The 17694-nt window shown below is 37.2% G+C and overlaps 1 protein-coding gene, 1 non-coding gene and 1 pseudogene across 5 annotated transcripts in view; 2 read left to right on the forward strand and 1 right to left on the reverse strand.

The window, feature by feature from the left end:
* Stim1 (stromal interaction molecule 1) overlaps positions 1 to 17694 on the forward strand; it is a 200666-nt gene that overhangs the window by 29680 nt on the left and 153292 nt on the right. The window contains exon 1 of one of the 4 annotated variants that reach the window (XM_076846755.2): positions 117 to 188. The exons of the other annotated variants lie outside the window; for them this stretch is intronic. Within the exon in view, the coding sequence (XP_076702870.2) occupies positions 161 to 188 (28 nt within the window). The 5' untranslated portion in view covers positions 117 to 160. Of the gene's footprint in view, positions 1 to 116; positions 189 to 17694 lie in introns of those variants that run through there. 4 annotated transcript variants of the gene reach the window in all.
* LOC143391319 (methionine adenosyltransferase 2 subunit beta pseudogene) lies at positions 4467 to 5459 on the reverse strand (annotated as a pseudogene).
* Positions 14708 to 14810, forward strand: LOC143393208 (U6 spliceosomal RNA). Its single transcript, XR_013090515.1, has one exon. It is a non-coding gene; the product is annotated as a U6 spliceosomal RNA (small nuclear RNA).

The following is a 17694-nucleotide window of genomic DNA, read 5'->3' on the forward strand; positions in this document are numbered from 1 at the left end:
GACCTGAAACACCTTCAAATTTGATGTTCTGTGTTTAGGAATCTTTCCCTCCTCATCACCCCTCTGAGCAGTTCTGGGCTGACTGCAGAAGGCCCTTCCCTTCTGCACTTGTTCCTCCTTTGCTGTTTTGGAAAGATGAAGCCTGAGCAGTGCCACAGCTATGCCAGTTGCTATGGGGCCAGATACAGGTGAGACTTCTACACTGCTTTAGTTGAGGAGTGGAGGATTTGTCCTCTTTAGCTAGATTAAGGCTTGCCTTTGCTGTGAAACTGGATAAGTAGTCTACATTGCTTGTTTTTCATTTGGGTTATTTTCAGCAAGGTGGAATGATTGAGATGCTTTTGTGGGGTTCAAACTTTTTGCTTGATCCTATTTACCAGGATATGTGCTCAGCTATTTCCCAGATCAGCTTTTCCAAACAAGCAATATTAAAAGCAAGGAACACTTCCCTTTTCTGTCAATGGCCAGAATAGGAAATGTAAGAATGGGTATTTAATTTACTTTTACAACCCAGGTATTAAATAGAGATAATGTATAGTTTGGACATTGTCATATAGTCTTTAAAGCTGTTTTGAGGGACTCATCTGAATCCTTCTTGTTCTTTCTTGTCATCTCAATAGCCAGCTCTACTGTGAGGATTCGAGAGCTCTGTAAATGAGTAGGCCTTTTTCTGGTTAGAGACTTGATCAATTCTGTGCATGAATGACTCTAGGGGTAGTAAAGCAGAGGGAGTGGCCTTGCTGTACTAGGAAGCGACCCATCATTGACCCTTCATGGTCCATGTCCTAGAGTGTTCTCAGGAGTTCCCTATTTTTAGTTAGTGCTTACGGTGTGCCAGGCAGTTATGAATACCCATGCTAGGTGCTGGGGGTCTATCAGAGATACCTAAGACAAGAGCATTATTTTACCACTAAAGGTCAATTCATAAAAAAAAAAAAAATGTGGTTTAATCAATATTGGTACAAGGAGAAAAGTTTTTTACAGGGGGTGTGAGAAAGAAGCTTGCCTACTATGTGTCATGTACTATGCTAAGTGCTCAAATAGACCTACCAGGAAGTCACAGGATATTCTGAGCTGCTTCTAAACAGACAGTTAATAATGATTTTTATGATTAAAAATCAAATGTATATGGGGTATTTATGTGCCAGGTATAGTTATGTTTTTAATTCTCACAATAGCCAATGCTATAGATGTTGTTATTCTCATTTTATAAATGAAGAATCTAAAGTCAAGTATCTAGTAGTTGGTGGAAGAAAGACTCAAATCTAGTTAGAATTATTATTATTTTTTCCCCTCTTTTGTGGTACAGGGAATGGAACCTAAGGCTTCACTCAAGCTAGGCAAGCTCTCTACCACTGATTTACATCCTCAGCCCTAATAAGAAATTTCATGTCTAATTCTAAATCTGTGTTTTCAAGCACTGCAATATGCTGCCTCTCCAGTGGCCTTGATACATACTTTTATTTTGGTAGACCAGGCTGCCTCCTTGGGAGGAGTAAAATGTGGTTATTTGCTGCTACTTCTTTAGCACTTGAAAATGTTATTTTTTGAAATGCTTGTTGAGTGTTAGGCATTACCTAGGTACTATAGGTACTAATTAATTAATATTTTTATTTCTTCAATTAAAAGGTTATATATTCATTCTTCCGTTCTTTCTCTCTCTCTCTCTCTCTCTCTCTCTCTCTCTTTTTTGTGGTACTGGTAATTGAACCCAGGGATGCTTTATCACTGAACTGTTTCCCAAGTCCTTTTTATTTTTTTATTTTGAGACAGGGTCTCTCTAACTTGCCTACACTGGCCTTGAACTTGTAATCCTCTTGCCTCAGCCTCCTGAGTTGCTAGAATTATAGGTGTGCACCACCACACCCAATTACCTATTCATTCTTCAAGATATCTTTAAATTTTCTTCTCTATGAAGATTTGACTTTTCATTCCTATTTAAGTTGTTCATTTTCTCTTTTGTGCCATTATTGTAATTAGTATAGCCCCTCACTATCACCATTTTACTTTAATGGTATCCTTCTATCAGATTTTGAATTCTTAGAGGGCAGGGGCTGATTAATCTTAATTAAATTTTTTTTTTAATTGTTGATGGATCTTTGTTTTATTCATTTATTTATATGCAGTGCTGTGAATGGAACTAGTGCCTCACCCATGCTAGGCAAATGCTCTACCACTGAGCCACAACCCCTGCCCTTAATTTTTTTTTACATGCCAGAAATACATATATTTTTTTTAATATTAATTTTTTAGTTTTCAGTGGACACAACATCTTTATTTTTATGTGGTGCTGAAGATGGAACTCAGCGTCCCGTGCATGCCAGGCAAGTGCCTTACCGCTTGAGCCACATCCCCAGCCCCAGCAATACATATTTATCACTCATTATTCATGAGTAATCAGAAGACTTATAAAATCTGTTATTATTAGTATAACCACACATATGAAGCACCACAACAACATGGAGTATAAAGAATGGTTATATATTTATATTTAAAATATAAATATATACATAAACTGCAAATTAGTACAACTACTCTGGAAAGCACTATGAAGATTCTTCACAAAATGGAATACCATATGACCGAGCTAATCCATTTGTTGGTATTTATTCAGAAGTACTAAAATCAACATACCACAGTGATAAAGCCACTTTAATGTTTATAGCAGCACAATTCACAATAGCCATATTATGGAATCAACTTAGGTACCTGTCAGTAGATGAATAGATCAAGAAAAGTGTTATATATACACTGGAGTTTAATTCAGCCATAAAGAAGAATGAAATAATAGCATTTTTCAGTAAATGGTTGGAAGTGGAGAACATCATGCTAAGTAAAATAAGCCAGATTCAGCAATCAAGGTTTGAATGTTTTCTTGCATGTGTGGAAGTTAGAGCAAAATAAAGGAAAAAAGGTCGTGGTGGAGATTCAATATCATAAATATGTATATCAGTAGAGTAGAAGGAGAATGAGAGGGAGGAAGGAAGGATGTGAAAGGCGATAAAATATGGAATGAATTTAACAAAATCATGTTATATGCACATATAAATGTAACAAAGAGAATTTACCTTATGTATATGTAGAAAATATCAATCAAAAATAAATAAATAAATTAGTGAAAGGAAGAGCAGTAGAGTAGAGGAAGGAGAATAGGGGAGGGAGGAGGTAAGAGATAGGGGATAGGGATTGAAATAAAATTCCTTGACAGTATGATTTTTGTCAAAATGAACCCAACTGGCATGGGGTTGTAGCTCAGTGATAGAGCACTTGCCTAGCATGTGTGAGACACTGTGATCAATCCTCAGCACCACATAAAAATAAGTTAAGGGCTGGGATGTGGCTCAAGCGGTAGTACGCTCGCCTGGCATGCGTGCGGCCCTGGTTCGATCCTCAGCACCACATACAAACAAAGATGTTGTGTCAGCCGAAAACTGAAAAAAAAATAAATATAGAAAAAAAAAATAAGTTAATAAAATAAAGGTGTTGGGTTCATCTACAAGTAAAAAAAATGAACCCAACTACTATGTACAACTATAATGCTATAATAAATAAATTGCATTAAAGATTAAAAATTAAAAGTATTTCAGGAAAAAATATATACATACACTTGAGTGGTTACCATACACTGCTAGGAAAGCAGGAGGCAAAAACTTGTAGATGGAGATATATATATATATATATATATATATATATATATATATATATATACTGTACTTAAGTTGCAAAAATAAAGTTTCTTTCTTCAAGTATTTGATCTGAGCTCAACCAAAGCAAATAATGAATATCAATAATTTTTGTATGGTTTCACACACTTTATTTTTTAAAAAAAATTTTAAATTTTTTGGGTACTGGGGATTGAATCCAGCGCTTTATCACTGAGCTTCATCCCAGCCCTTTTTATTTTTCATTTTGAGACAGAGTCTCGCTAAGTTGCTTAGGACCTTGCTAAATTGCTGGGAGTGACTTTGAATTTGCAATCCCCCTGCCTTAGCCTCCTGAGCCACTGGGATTACAGACATGCTCCACCATTTTGAAACAACGTACAAGAGTCAACAACTGCAAAAACAAAACATAAAAAAATTCAAAAAACAAACAAACCAACACAACAACCCCCCTCAAAACACCCTGAAAATATGGAAGTTGTAATAATGAACAATATATTTCATCCAAAATATGTTTATAGCACATCTGTTTCATTTCTGATTTTCAAATATTTAAGAATTATAGTTTACTTTATTCAAACTGCAAGTTAAGACAGAACAAATGAAATGATAAACAAAAATCATTACTGCAAACATCTTCATTGCCTATAGTTTTTTTAGACAGTTTCACTAGTACAAGACCATCATTTGCCTGAGATATCATTAAGAGCTGCAATTAAAGAGTACCTCACAGATGATTTTCTTTTTTCTTTAAAAAGTGTCACATATTATACTTTTCATTTTAAAAAATCCATAATACCTAAATTAATAGAAGACTGTTTGTCTCCATCTCTTGCCGGGGAGGAAAGGCTGGAGTGATTCTTTGGTTCTAATTCAAAATGGTGTTCTTTGGCTAATGCCCAATGTCTCTAATTTAAAGCAGTCGAGATGAGCATTTCATGGATGTTGTGCTCCTGTAACTGAGCTGTCAGTAATAGGTCTTAAGTGAATGCTGGAGAGGTTGAAGGCATCCATAATTACACATGTCATTTTGTACTTAGTCATCTGTTTGTTACCAGACCGGTGAAAGGTTCCCTTAATTGTCAGTTCCATCATTCTCTGCCAGCTGCTGACATACAATGACCTCATCTTTGACATATGTGGAAAACCTCTGCTACTAGTAGAGCATGTTTACTGACTGATTGCCGAATTGCACTTCAACAAACATGACTGTCATAGTACTTTCTTCAAGTTTTTCAACTTCCCCCATGTGGAACAGGAATTCTCAAAACAGCAGCTCTTAAATGGTTTTCCAGGTCTGCATATTTAGGAGAAAATGCAGACCATTCAAATTTAGGGGACTTGGTGTGTCTTGTTCCTTATAAGGTGGATTTATTCCATCAAATACATAATCTAAGCTATTACAGATGTGAAATGCTCTGTCACTGCTTCCTTAGCTAATATTCCAAAAGCATCCACATTAAGTTGAGAAGCAATATTTGGCTGATTCTCTACAATATCTGGCCTCTCTGTTGTGCGATATACTATAACATGAAGCCGAGAATCATGCATGTGTGATGAACTGCATTAGAAACCAATAGATTAACCTGTTCAAATATTGGTCTTGCCTTTCTAAAACCACAACCCAAAACATGCTACTGAAATTCTTTGTATACAGCTACTGAAATTCTTTGTATACAGCTCTGCCAAGAAGTCCAGTGGCACCAGTAATCAGAACCCACCTACTGGGGATTTTTACTTTCTCCTCCACTAGCTTCCTGGAACAAAATGAATGGAAAGCTCTTTCTCCCATCCCATTGTGCTCACTGTCATGCTACTGTTGCAGCAGTTGTCACATCCCCAGGACTGATTAATCTTTATCTCATCAGAAAAAACAAGTATTGAGTTATCTCATACATACAATAAAAGTAATCAAATGCTTGATGAATATTTACCAATGTGTATGCTCATGTATATAATAACCACCCAGGTCAAGATACAGAGATATAGCTGGGCATGGTGGTGCTCACCTGTAATACCAGTGATTTGGGAGGCAGAGGCAGGGGGATTGCAAGTTCAAAGCTTGCCTCAGCAACTTAGTGAGGCTCTCTATCTTAAAGAATAAGAAAAGGTTTGGGGATACAGCTCAGTGGTTAAGTGCCCCTGGGTTTTAAATACCAACCAAACAAACAAACAAATAAAACCCCCAAAACATACATTTCTGAGTTTCCAGAGTCTCTAATAGAGAGGTTTGCAAATTTTTTCTGTGAAAGGCCAAACAGTAAGATTTCAGACTTAATGGGGCCGCACAGTAAGTTTCAACAGAAAAGCAGCCATACAAAATATGTAAATGAATATGTATGGCTGTGTTCTAGAAAAACTTTATTTATAAAAATAGGTGTTGTGTTGGATTTGAAATTAGGGTCACCATTTGCTCACTCCTCAGCTAGCCTTGTATTCAAGGACAAAGTAGAAATTTGGTAAACGTTTGTTGAGTTGTAGACAAAAACCTTGATCTCAGAAACCCTTTTCTTAATTCTCTAGCAGTGGGGCAGCTTGTAACTTCCCCATAGACTGGTGATTTTGAGGCTGCTTCTTGGAGCAGGCTGCCTTTTGACAAATTGTGTTCATAAGGGAATAAAAATGTCATCTCTTGTAACACTGTCTTAATTTTGGTGTCCTGTGATCTTTGGAACCTTAGCAATCCATGAAAGCAGTAAAGGGATATGTTTGTGTGAATCTCCTGAGGCTATGAACTATTATATCTCATTCATTATATCCATAATGCCTAGCTAACATGGATGGACAGAGATGCTTAATAAATATTTATCTTTGAATAAATAGTGAATTTAAGTTGCTCTCAGGATTTTAATAAGCGTAATGGAAATTGTACATTTACATACAATGAACATATCTTTGCTTTTGATTTCAGTTATGCTAGTTCTGTGTGTACATTAGTTTTCTTGTGCTGAGTAGTTCTTTGACTGGAAGTTGATGGCATCATAGGACATAAACCTGTCCAGTGAGTGAATGACCTTGGACACAGTGTAAGGCCAAAATAAGCAACAGTTAGTAGGGCTAAGTGCTTGAATATCTACATGTTTACTTTCACTTTCTTGTTCATTAGCAATATTAGCTCAAACATGTTGTTATGAAGCTTTCATAATTGTATATGGTTGGTTAAAATCTGGATCAACATTTTGAGAAGAAAAAGTAGTGTTAATAAACACAGCTGGAAAGGTTGAATTATTTCCCAGTAAATGCACTTTGTTTATAGACAAAACCCTTTAAAACATAAAGGGCTGTGAAAGAAGGTAATCTAAGTGTTGATAAAAGGATTGGTCTCACTATTTCAGAGTCAGGAACAGGCAGTTAAATAAACTGTCACTAACACTGACAGAATTTCAAAATAAATAGAACTTATAAGTTTATGCATAATCATTTTAAGGTAGCTCTTTTGTTGTGCTTATAAACCCACAAACATATAACATTTTCCATTTTTATTGAGGATAAGTACCTGCAACATTTTTGTCCCATTACCCCATTCTCTAATTAATGCCCATGCAGGTTTGATCATTGGTATGCTTACAAAATTATAACTGAATAGGTCTCTTACAATGACATTGTGCAAAATAGTGATAATATCATGGTCTTACAACCACATTATTTTTTTTAATATTTCAGTGTAATTTTTTTAAAGAGAGAGAGAGAGAGAGAGAGAGAGAGAATCTTTTAATATTTATTTTATTTTTAGTTATCGGCGGACACAACATCTTTGTTTGTATGTGGTGCTGAGGATCGAACCCGGGCCGCACGCATGCCAGGCGAGCGCGCTACCACTTGAGCCACATCCCCAGCCCCACATTATTTGTTATGATGCAGTTGATTAAGAGGAAAATTGTCATAACAGAATCAATATTGAGGTATATGGAATCTTAAGATGACCCCACAGAAGAGCTGTTTATTTGCAATTAAACTGATAAAGTTCAGACTGTACTGATACACACACACACACACACACACACACACACACACACATACACATACACACACATGTGTGTACATATGTAACCATAGGTATACATATATACAATACACATATTATTAATAGCTACATATGTCTACATATACATGTGTATATATGTATTCAGCCATTTCCCCCCAATAGTTGGCCTTTATTACATGTGCCTTTTAATTATTTTTTTAAAATCTTTTGGGATGGTGATTTAGAGACATGTGTCCCGGATGGCCACACATATAGGGATTGCCCACTGAGTGAATTTTTTTTGTGCTGGGGATTGAACTCAGGGGCACTCCACCACTGAGCCCCATCCCCAGCCCTATTTGTATTTTATTTCAAGACAGGGTCTTACTGAGTTGCTTAGCACTTCACTTTTGCTGAGGCGGGCTTTGAACTTGTGATTCTCCTGCCTCAGCCTTTTGATCTGCTGGGATTGCAGGCATACACCACCGCACTTGGCTGATTGAATCTTGATTCCTGCTGCCTCTCATGTATTCACAGAATATTTATGTGTATTTATGTATATTTGATGAAGATTGGAAGGGATTGGCATGAAAGTTAGGAATGGGGTGAGAGTTGACTAATATTACTGTCAGAAATAAAAGGCAAATTCTCTTCTAACATAAAAATATTTCAGTCTCTTATTTGATCCTATTTACTATTCTCGGAGGTAGCCCTGTTTGCACAAGAGTAAGATGAAGCTCTGAGGGTAACTTCTGTAAGGTGTCATACTTTATTAAGGCAGCAGAGCCAAGATTTGAATCCAGTTTCTGTTACCCAGGATCTGTATTTCTTCCAATGCAGCAGTGACTCTTAAGCTTTTTTTTCAGGTGTCCTCTGGCTTCTCAGAGGTACCTCAGGAATCACTGTGGGAGGGGTGAGTCATTGCTAAGAACTTGAGGCTCCTCTTATAAGTCTCAATTGTAGATTGTAGTCCCTCCACAATTAGCTTTTTTTTTTTTTTTTTTTTTTTGGAGATGCTGGGGAACAAACCAAGAGCTATACCACTGAGCTGTATCTTCAGTTTCTAACTTTTTTGGTACTGGGGGTTGAACCCTGGGGCACGTAACCATTGAGTCACCTAAATTGCTGCGGCTAGCTTTGAAATGGAATCTTCCTGCCTCAGCCTCCCAAATTGTTGGGATTACAGGCATGCACTATCATGCCTGGCCAACTTTTAATTTTTGAACTTAAAAATTTTTTATTGTGGGGCTGGGATTGTGGCTCAGTGGTAGAGTGCTTGCCTAGCACATGTGAGGCACTGGGTTCCATCCTTAGCACCATATAATAATAAAGGTATTGTGTTCATCTATAATGAAAATATATTTTTAAAAGTTTTATTATGGAAATTATAAACATATTTAAAAATAATAATAAATGTAGAATATATATAATGAACCCTTATGTGCCCATTAATCATTATCTACAATTATGCACTCATGGACAATTTTACTAATCTTGTTTCATCTTTATTCTTCCATCATCTTAGATTATTTTGAAGCAAATTCCATTTGTAAACATTTCAGATACTATATATCCAAAAGAACTGTTTTTGAAAAGATAACCAAAATATCATTATCATGCCTAAAAAACCAATAAATCCCTTTAATATTTTCAACTTGTGATTTTATTTTAAATTTCCTGTAATGACCATGATTTTTTTTTTTAAAATTGATTGTGTAGGAATTAAATCTAGGGCCTTTTAAATGCTAGGCAATTGTTCTACCACTGAGATATACCCGCCCTGATATTTTTGCAGAATTGATTTGTTTTTATCAGTACTCCAAGAAGGTCTATACATTGCTTGATCTAAATCTTGAGCCTTATCCATAGCTTCCCACTTCTTTTTTTCTCTTTTCTTGTAATTTTATATAGAGGAAGTAGATCATTTGTCTTAAAGGCTTTTCCAATTTCTGGATTTTGTTGATTGTCTTCTTATGGTGTCATTTAAGACATTCTTATATCTTCTGTATTTCCTATAAATAGGGAGTTTGATCCTAAGGCTTGGTCGGATTTAGGTTTAATCTTTTCCCCCCTTTTCTTTCTTCTCTAACCGAATCCGTCTGATTTCCTTTTTGTGAGGTTAAAATGAATGAGTAGGGTCAGAGGTTGTCAACTTGATGTATTCATTAAAATATTTCCTTAAAATAGTTCCAAATGCAACAGGGCTTCTTCCTCTATCCAAAGGGCCTGACTGGCTTCACTTGTGTCAGTTTTTGCCTAATGATTGTAGGATTCATTGATGTTTATTACCTCTGTCTGTTATTTCATTAGAGACCTAATTAAATATTAGACTCATAATTAGGCTTGACTTGAGCTATACTTGAAAATACTTGCTTAAGTGGATAAATAATACTAAACAGAGGAAAGAAACTGTCATTTCATTGTTTAAAAATAAGTTTTAAAAACTAATGGATTGTAGCTGTTCTTTAATAGCAACATTTATTACAGGAACCAGGCACTGTGAAGTGGGGACAGTGACTATAACTAACTTTTCAACTCTTTTTTTTTTTTTTTTTTTGGTGATACTAAGGATTGAACCCAGGGCTTTATGCATGTTAGGCAAATGCTCTCCCATTGAGCTACATCCCCAGCTATTAAGACTTTTTAAACCTTTTTTACGTACCCATGTTTGTTGTTTATAGTTTATATTCTTTTAGAACCTAACAGTTAAACTCCTGCAACAAAAAGGGGGAGATAGTTGGCTTTTACCCCCAGAACCAGGCGTGGGGGAAGGGAGTACTAAGTGTTGGAGTAGGAGTTCTGCTTTAATGAGCAAAGGAAGTGGTTAAGTCCCTGAGGCCTATGCAACTTGAAGAAGAGCCTGAAAGTTGCCTTGGGAGCATCTAAGATTAGATATTCTTAGCTGAGCATGGGAGGACCAGTCCCTTTGCTTTACCTCCAGTTCCAAATGCAAGAGGGCTTCTTCCTCTATCCAGAGGGCCTGACTGGCTTCACTTGTGTCACCTGGAATGTTCCAGACCCAGGTTCCTAGTAGCTGTGTGTAGGGCATATTCTTCAGAATCCTGAATTGCTAATCACAGGACAAGGAGTGAAGGACTCCTTGTTTTTCACCTTGTTCTAAGGAAAACCAAGGACAGGAACCTCTTAGCAATAGTTTACGCTGATCCTTGGCCAGTAATACCTTATGTCACTCTGGCCAAGAGAAGAGCTGATGTGGAGCACTTGGTGTTCTCTAGCCTTTGCAGAGGTCACAGGCAGAAGGGGAAGGGAAGCAAAGCCTTAATTAGCTAAGGATTCCTGGAGCACAGCCACTTGGAAGTGTCTTACTTTAGCTCCTTGGTGGGATTGGCTCTTTCTCCTAGTGACATTGCAAATACTCCATCCCTTTATAACTGCTAAACCTTTGAAAGATTAGTCTTCTTTCTTGAGCTTCAAGACAGAGTGTGCATTCTGGTGAGGAATGATTTTATAAGCCAGAGAGGTGGAATGATAGTTTATTTATTTATTTTTTTTCCAAGAGCAAAAAAGTTTTATTTAGAGGATAGGGAATGATAGTTTCTTTCCTCTGTTTAGTATTATTTATCCACTCAAGCACCTTTGTTTTGATAAATAGACCATAATTTTTTGAATAACTTTATTTTGTTTATTTTTTATGTGGTGCTGAAGATTGAACCTATTTCCTTATACCTGCTAGGCAAGTACTCTACCACTGAACCACAACCCTAACCCTCAAGCACATTTTATGTAATTTATTCTGAACCAGCAGTTCTGTGAGTTATAGATAAGGAAACTGAACCCAGAGAGGAGAAGTACAGAACTAAGGTTATAGCATTTGACTCTGGATTTCCGGACTACTGTTCTTTTATTTTTTAATTTTTTTTAATCAGCATATGTAGAAGGAGAAATGAGAAGAATGGTAATAAAATAGTAATTTTAATGCAGCAAGCACTTTATAAGGTACTTAGCTTATTTTTTCACTACACTATTGGTTACATTTAAAAACAAATTTTCATTACTATTTATTTATGAAAAATAGTTTAATATCACAAAACTAAATCTGTATCCAGGAAACTGATCAAAAAAAATATTGCTTTACTTATCTAAGACCATTGCAAGATTTATAGAGCAGAGAGATTCATCACATATGTGGTCACAATCTAATCCCTATTGTGATGATAGGGAAACTGAGCCTCAGAGAGGTCAAGTGGCTTTTTCAGGATACAGAGCTATGAATTGGCTAAACCTGGATTTAGATCTAAATACATTTGACTTTAAAGCCTGTGTCTTTCCTTCATTGTTCTATATTCCTTGGTTGTTGTTTATTCTAAAAGAAAAATCTTGATTAAGTCACAAATGCAATGCTAGGTACAAGGGACATAGGAAGTGTAAAATTTAGTAGTTTTTGTCCTTATGGAACTCATTATTTGGTGATGCTGACTGCTATGATAGAAGAAATGGAGTATAGAGATAGTGGGGTAAAGGATAGTGAGGGTGTAGGGGCCTCCTAATCTTGGTGGTGGGGGACATTGTCGAGGAAGTCTTCCCAGATAAGTTGTACCTCAACTAGTGATAAAAATGCATGGGTCCTGGATCAGACTGCCTTGTTCCATTGGCTGCTACCTGTAATGTTTTGGGAAAGTTACTTAACCTCTCTGAACCTACTTCATCTGTAATAATCTGTAATATGGAGATAATCATATTATTAACCTCACAGTGTTGTTTTGAGGATTAAGATGAAATAATCTATGTTGAACATTTATCAGACTCCCTGACATATTAGCTCTTATTAAATGTTAAATGTTAACCTCTAGCCTGTGTTTCTTCTATATCCAACTCAAATGGGGACAAAGGAAGTTAGGCATTCTTAGGTTTTTTTTTTTTTTTTTAAAACCAGGGCTTGAACCCAGAGGCATTTAACCACTGAGCCACATCTCCAACCCTATTTTGCATTTTATTTAGAGACAGGGTCTCACTGAGTTGTTTAGCACCTCACTGTTGCTGAGGCTGTCTTTGAACTCGTGATCCTCCTGCCTCAGCCTCCTCAGCCACTGGGATTATAGGTATGTGCCACTGCACTTGACTCTTCTTAGGGTTTTTAACATTCAGTCCAAGTAATTTCAAAATACTCCCTTCAAGCTTAAGATTCTATCAAAGGAAAATAGGCTAAGTTAATTGTTTCCAGGAGGGCAGCTGTCAAGTGAATTTGTCTCTGGTGGTAACCCACTCTGGCTTGAGCTTCCTAAAGTCATACCTAGGAAGCTCTTGGGAATATTTGATAATGGCCCCTCTTTTCTCTGTTACCTCTTCATTGGATAGGTTGGAAGCTATATGAAACTAAGAGTACAACCAGGGAACTATCTTCCCCCTTGGTAATTTGTAGGTGGCCCAGAAGAAGGTTGAGGTGGTGGTGGTGGGGTGAGATTTCATTTACCATTTCAGTCTTAAAAAACAGTTTTGAGTTCCTGTCCTCACTCTGCTATTAACCAGCGATATAGTTTTGAGTAAGGCATTTCTTCTTTCTTCTTTCCTTCCTTCCTGCCTCCCTTCCTTCCTTCCTCCTTTTCTTCCATCTGTCTATCCATGCATCTTTGGTAGTGCTCATTACTATGATAGAGGAGATGCGAGCATAGAGATAGAGGGATAGAGGACACTGGGATCTAATTCATCCCTCCCTTACTCTAGAAGCTGAGGTAGGAGGATTGCAAGTTCAAGGCCAGCCTCAACAGTTTAGTAAGAACCTGTCTAAAATAAGACATAGAAAGGGCTGGGATATAGCTCAGTGGAGCATATCTGGGCTCAATCCCCAGTACTATGGGGAAAAATGAAAAGGATGAAGAAATTGGGTTAGATTGGTTATATCCAGTTAATACTTCTTAAACTTTTACTATTGGGCTGGGGTTGTGACTCAGTGACAGAATTCTTGCCTCTCATATGTGAATCACTGGGTTCAATCCTCAGCACGACCTAAAAATAGACAAAATAAAGATATTGTACCCATCTATAACTAAAAAAATAAAATAAACCATTTACTATGATCAAGTCACTGTTCTAGGATGATGGGAATGTATTGATTGAAAATCAGACACTGCCTCATGGAATTAAATTTAGGAGAGATGATTAGATGATATGAACATGGAAGTATATGTTATAGTTTAAAACTTTAGTAGTTGAGGGAAGGCAGACATTTGTATGAATCACTGTAGTCTAGTAGTTTTCCTAGAGATGGTGTGTCTTAACCAGCCTCTAAAACTCTGCTTAATGTTTATATAATGCAGAAGCTCTGTAGGCATTTGGATTATGAAAATGACTTGAATGTAGTTGGGAGTGAGCAGAGAATAGAATTCTCTGGAGAAGGTTGTACCCTACTATACTGTTGTTATGTGTATTGTATGTGGGATACTACGGCAGGGGTTATTTCCTGGGAAGCTGAAGGTAGCATTGTCAGAGGGAGAATTTGCAACTAAGGATGGAGGAAGGAACTGAGCAGAAGCTCATTGGTGTTGTGAGTAGAGGCAAAGGATTACAAATGAGGTCAGAAATTAAAAGGATTGGGAACTGGTAGATGTTGGAAAATGAACTGGGATTGGGCAACAGTTTTTTTTTTTTTTTTTATTTCCAGGCTGTGAATGACAGAGGGTCTTGAAACCTGAATAAGCTTATATATAATTTACTAAGTCTTTACCATGTAGCAGGCACTATTCTCAGCATTTTTTTTTATTGTTGGTTGTTCAAAACATTACATAGTTCTTGACATATCATATTTCACACTTTGATTCAAGTGGGTTATGAACTCCCATTTTTACCCCATATACAGATTGCATAATCACATCGGATACACATCCACTGATTTACATATTGCCATACTAGTGTCTGTTGTATTCTGCTGCCTTTCCTATCCTCTACTATCCCCCTGTATTCTTAGCATTTTTAATGTAGTTTAATCTTTATTATTAGCTTATTTAATCAGTAAACCAACCCTAAGAGGGTAGTATTATCTTACTGTTTCCTAGAAGAGAAAACTGAGGCTCAGAGAACTTAAATAAATTGCCCAAACTCACATGGTTAATAAGTGGTGAAGGACTTGCTTTGCAGCACATAAACTAAAAATTGAAGTCATGCAGAGGAGATTAGCTTGGCCCCTGTGCAAGGATGATACTCAAATTTATGAATCATGCCATTAAAAAAAAAGTGGTGGGGGCTGGGGATGTGGCTCAAGCGGTAGTGCGCTCGCCTGGCACGCGTGCGGCCCGGGTTCGATCCTCAGCACCACATACAAACAAGTGTGTCTGCCGAAAACTAAAAAATAAATATTAAAAACAAATTTAAAAAAAAAAATAAAAAAAGTGGTGGAATTGGAATTCAAGCCTAAGTGATAAATTTTCAGTCTTTGTTCTTAATTACCATGTTATACCATTTTAGACCGAGAGAAGTCATTATGGATTTCTGCTCAGTGAAGATACTTGTTGTGATAGTATGGGGCAGGGCATTTTCCCAAGGGGCAAATTCAAGTCAAGAATATGAGTCCAGACTGTTAAAGAAATATGCTTTTGAAAGTGTATAAAGGTCTTGGAGTTATTTCACATTTTTTTTCTGAGATGTATCTGGCAGTTGCCAGTCTTCCCTGGAGTCACAGCCCATTTTATAAATTATTTTCCAAAGAATTTTAATCTTAAGGAGGCTCTCCTTTTTTTATTGAAAAGGCTGTTCAGGCAATGGGGCCTCAGGAATCAGGTTGGGAATAGCTCCTTTGGGGTCAGAGTCCAAGCAACATCTGGAGGTATTTGCTAGAGGGGAAGTTGAACCCAGTGAAACTTCCTGCTGCTTTTAGAGTTTGCTCTCCTGACAGAGTGGGGGAGTATTTCTTGTTAGATTTTTGTCAGTCTGGTTGCTCATCTTGAGATCTGGGCAAGTTGCAAGGGTTGTGAAAAGTAGTTTTTGTCCATGAGCAACCCACAGATGACCAAGAAGATAAACAAATGCCCACAATACAGCGTCACAAACGCTACAATAGAGGTACATAGAAAATGTACTGGGAGAGAAAGGAGGATCAAAATGTCTAAGAGAGTCAGGGAAGATATCAAAGCTGTTTAAAGCTTGATCTTCAAGGATGACCAATACTATGCCAGGCAGATGACTCTAGAAGGTGATTTGGTAGTGTAAGTATAAAAAAGCATGGCATATTTAGGGAGTGATGAATTGTTCTTTGAGCTGGAGTTTTGGGATACTTGGAAGAAGTGGCAGAAAGATGAAGCTGAATATATGGGAGGGCCAGATCCTGAATGTCCTTGTATTTCATAACAAAGAACTGAGATCCTCTTATTAGAGTTGAGCTTTGCTATAGATATTTAAGATGGAGATAACAGTTAAGAGTAGTGTAGTAAAATGAGCTCCCTTATACCTCTGCTTAGGATGGATAGATTAAAACTAGAGTCAGGGAAGTCAGCCAGAAGGCTGTTAGGATAGCAGATGAGGAGGCAGGAACAAGGGTCATGGCGGTTAACTTGAGTGGCTGAAGGGTGAAGGAGGAAGTGTTGGGTGACTGGATATTACTTTGATGCTATTAATACATGGAATACAAGGAGAGCTAATTTGGGAAAGTTAATGTTTTTTTTTTTTTTTTTTTAAATTATTGTGGTAAACCCAGTGGTACTCTACCTCCGAACCATATCCCCTGCCCTTTTTATTTTTTATTTTGAAACAGGGTCTCACTAAGTTGCCCTGCCTTAGTCTCCTTTAGTCACTGGAACTACAGGCATGTGCCAATGTGCCTAACAGTTTTTGAAATACTTATGGGTGATATCCAGAGAAATATCTGTTACTTGTAGGGAGATATGAGTTTTGGGTCTTCTGAGAGGCGGAGGAGTATACATACAGGAATCATGACATCTAAATGATAGTGGAAATCATAGAAGTAGATCACCTGAGTAAAATCTATAAAATGGGGAAAGGAATGGGTTTGAGAATAGAGCCCAAGGAACTGTCAATTACGTGTAGCGTTATGTAAAGTTAGGGAGCCTAATGAGGAGCGATCAGAGAAGTAGTTCTGAGAAAGTATTATCTGGGAAGCCAAGAATGAGAGAGCTTCTATAAGAGGGCAGTAGTGGCTATTGCAGAGAGAACAAGTAGGGTGAGCCCTGAAATGAGGCTACTGAGTCATTGGTGACCTTGGTGATAACAGTTTCAATGGAAGGGTGGGGACGGAAGCTAGACTACTGTGGCTTAGGGAGTGAGCATGAGGTGAGGCTGTAGAGGCAACAAAAGACTTCTTGTTTGAGAAATATAGTGGTAAGGGAAAGAAGGAAAGAGGTTTGTATTTTGAAGAAGAGACAGGAGGGGCAGGTTCACAGATTTTATTTTTCAAGTTGGCAAAGTGGAGTGGAGATTTGAATAGATAAACATTGAATGGAGGAAAGATTGAAAAATGTAGCCAGGGTGTAAAAAAAAAAAGAAAAGAAAAGAAAAGAAAAATGTAGCCAGGGTGAGATGCAAGGAGGGAGGGGACAAATCCTGGGGATTGAAATTGGGTAAATTATATTGTTATATTGTGCAAGTGTACGAATATGTAACAAATCCCATCATTATATACAACTACATTGCATCAAAAAGTGTGGAAGGAGAAAGAAAAAAAAAAAAAAAAGAAGTAACCAGTGAAGGTGCCATAACTCTTGGAATATTCCGTATTATTGTGGGAGCCCTGATCTATGTCTCTGCTGAAGTCTGTAATCACTAGGTATGGTGTAAACAAGGGAGAACTGTCTTCAATAATAAGAAATAATAGCATTATTGGGTAACCTCTGCATGTCAGGCATTTTTCTAGGTACATCTGAACACATTAGGTAAATTGCTGATGTTTACCACAGCTCCCAAAAGTAAGCATTGTCACCGTTTTCCAGATGCAGAAACAGATGAATGAAGACATATACAGCTAATTAGTGGTGGAGCCAAAGTTTCAGTCAGATCTGCAGAATTCCAAGGTGTGCTCCTTCTGCTTCATAGTGCTGTTTGCCTATGCAAGTGACAAGGATAAAGTTCTAGAAATGTTGCTAGTCTGGAGGGGGAGTATTACTT

This window comes from Callospermophilus lateralis, chromosome 2 (genome assembly GCF_048772815.1).
Source record: "Callospermophilus lateralis isolate mCalLat2 chromosome 2, mCalLat2.hap1, whole genome shotgun sequence".
Taxonomy (NCBI): Eukaryota; Metazoa; Chordata; class Mammalia; order Rodentia; family Sciuridae; genus Callospermophilus; species Callospermophilus lateralis.